This window comes from Phaseolus vulgaris, chromosome 5 (assembly GCF_000499845.2).
Source record: "Phaseolus vulgaris cultivar G19833 chromosome 5, P. vulgaris v2.0, whole genome shotgun sequence".
NCBI lineage: Eukaryota > Viridiplantae > Streptophyta > Magnoliopsida > Fabales > Fabaceae > Phaseolus > Phaseolus vulgaris.
In genome coordinates, this window is record NC_023755.2 from 24,419,157 (window position 1) to 24,420,962 (window position 1,806).

Consider the following 1,806-nt stretch of genomic DNA (forward strand, 5'->3'; position numbering starts at 1 on the left):
CGCCCCGCCATGGCGACGCTTGCACTTGGCGACGCCTTATGTTGACTTTGACCTTGACTTGTCAACGCCCGGGTACGAGACGGTACAAGCGTGCATCTGACACTGCTTGCAATGCTGGGCGTATCGCACTCAATCCTCTCTTACTGTTGGCCAGAAAAACCCTGCACGTATCACCTTGGATGCCAAGGATCTTCCTTCCACGTGGCTCCCTCAAATGCCTTCGTGGAGCTCAGCCATTATCCTGGTGCACTCATCGCCGCTTACACACGTCAAGATAGGGTGCGTAAACCCATGTCTGAACAATATTCCATCTACTAGGGTGTACCTGGTGGCGTTCCTCTTAATCTTCTTGCCCTCTTCTGGTTCCGCTGGGAGGATTCCATCCGCTAGGTATCGCCTGTAAGGGGTCATCCACGTGTCGCCTTCCTCCACAGCACACACCTGTATACTTCTTTCTTCTTCTGGCGAGACTGCGTAAGTACGGATGCGATGACTCCTTAGTTTTCCTCTTATTGTACTAACATGAAGGACGTCCACCCTACTATCTGCAACGAATTTTCGCGGCATTTTGAGAGTCTCCTGTATTACGGTCCTCTGCCTTCCCCCCTTGCCTGAGCTGGCCAGCTTGGCGAGCAGATCAGATCTGGCATTTTGCTCCCTGGGGACATGCACCAGCTCAAATGCAGCGAAGGCTCTTTTCAACACCTCGACGTACCTCAGATATGCTGCCATCTGAGGGTCCTTTCCTTGGTATCCCCCTGTTACTTGTCCTGTGACCAATTGTGAGTCACTCTTTGCCAAGAGGCTCTGAGCACCCATTTCTTTAGCCAAAAGCATCCCCGCAATCAACGCCTCGTACTCCGCCTGATTGTTGCTTGCCTTGAAGGCGAAGCGTAAAGCTTGCTCGATTAAGACTCCAACAACTCCACTGCCCAGCGTATACCATCCTTCTGGCCACGTCTGGCTTTTGGAATACCTTCTGGATGGGAAGGTTCGTCATTACTACCACCGTAAAATTGTGGAAATAGTGGCGAAGCCTTCGTGCCGAGAATACCACCGCTAGTGCTGCCTTCTCTAGCGATTGGTACCTTGACTCTGGGCCTTGCAAGGCCTTGCTTACAAAGTATATGGGCTTCTGTACCTGGTCTTGTTCCTGGACCAGTACAAAGCTAATGCCCACCCGTGGCTTGCAGAGCACGGGTGGCGTCGCCAAGTACTCCTTCAGTTTGATGAACGCTGTCTCGCACTCGTATGTCCACGTAAAACGACTATTCCTCTTGAGGCATTGGAAGTAGTGGTGGCCCTTTTCGCCACCAGCTGATACGAATCTCGATAATGCTGCCTCGCCCTGTCAATTGTTGAACTTCCTTCACTGAGGTTGGGCTCCTCATGGTGATGATGGCTGCACATTTGTCAGGATTTGCTTCTATCCCTCTTTCTGTGAGCATGAATCCTAGGAACTTTCCCGCCTCTACTCCGAAGACGCACTTCTCTGGGTTTAACTTCAGGTGGTATTTTGATATGGTGGCGAACAATTCTTCCAGATTAGCCGCGTGTCGCCCTCTCTCGCTCGAGGTTACCACCATGTCGTCTACGTAGGCCTGCACGTTTCTTCCTAGCATTGGTGCAAGGATTTTGTCCATCAATCTCTGGTAGGTGGCGCCTGCATTTTTCAAACCAAACGGCATTAACTTGTAACAGTAGCTAGATGTGTCTGTCATAAACGTCGTTTTGCTCTCGTCCCAGGGATGCATCTTGATCTGATTGTAACCCGAGAACGCATCCAGGAAACTCATCATCTTGCAG

At 51.1% G+C, this 1,806-nt stretch overlaps 1 protein-coding gene across 1 annotated transcript; it reads right to left on the bottom strand.

Moving 5' to 3' along the window:
- Window positions 1-210: 210 nt before the first annotated feature.
- LOC137834170 (uncharacterized) lies at window positions 211-837 on the bottom strand. Its single transcript, XM_068642233.1, has one exon. It carries the CDS (start codon window positions 835-837, stop codon window positions 211-213), a length of 627 nt encoding a protein of 208 aa, XP_068498334.1.
- Window positions 838-1,806: the final 969 nt, after the last annotated feature.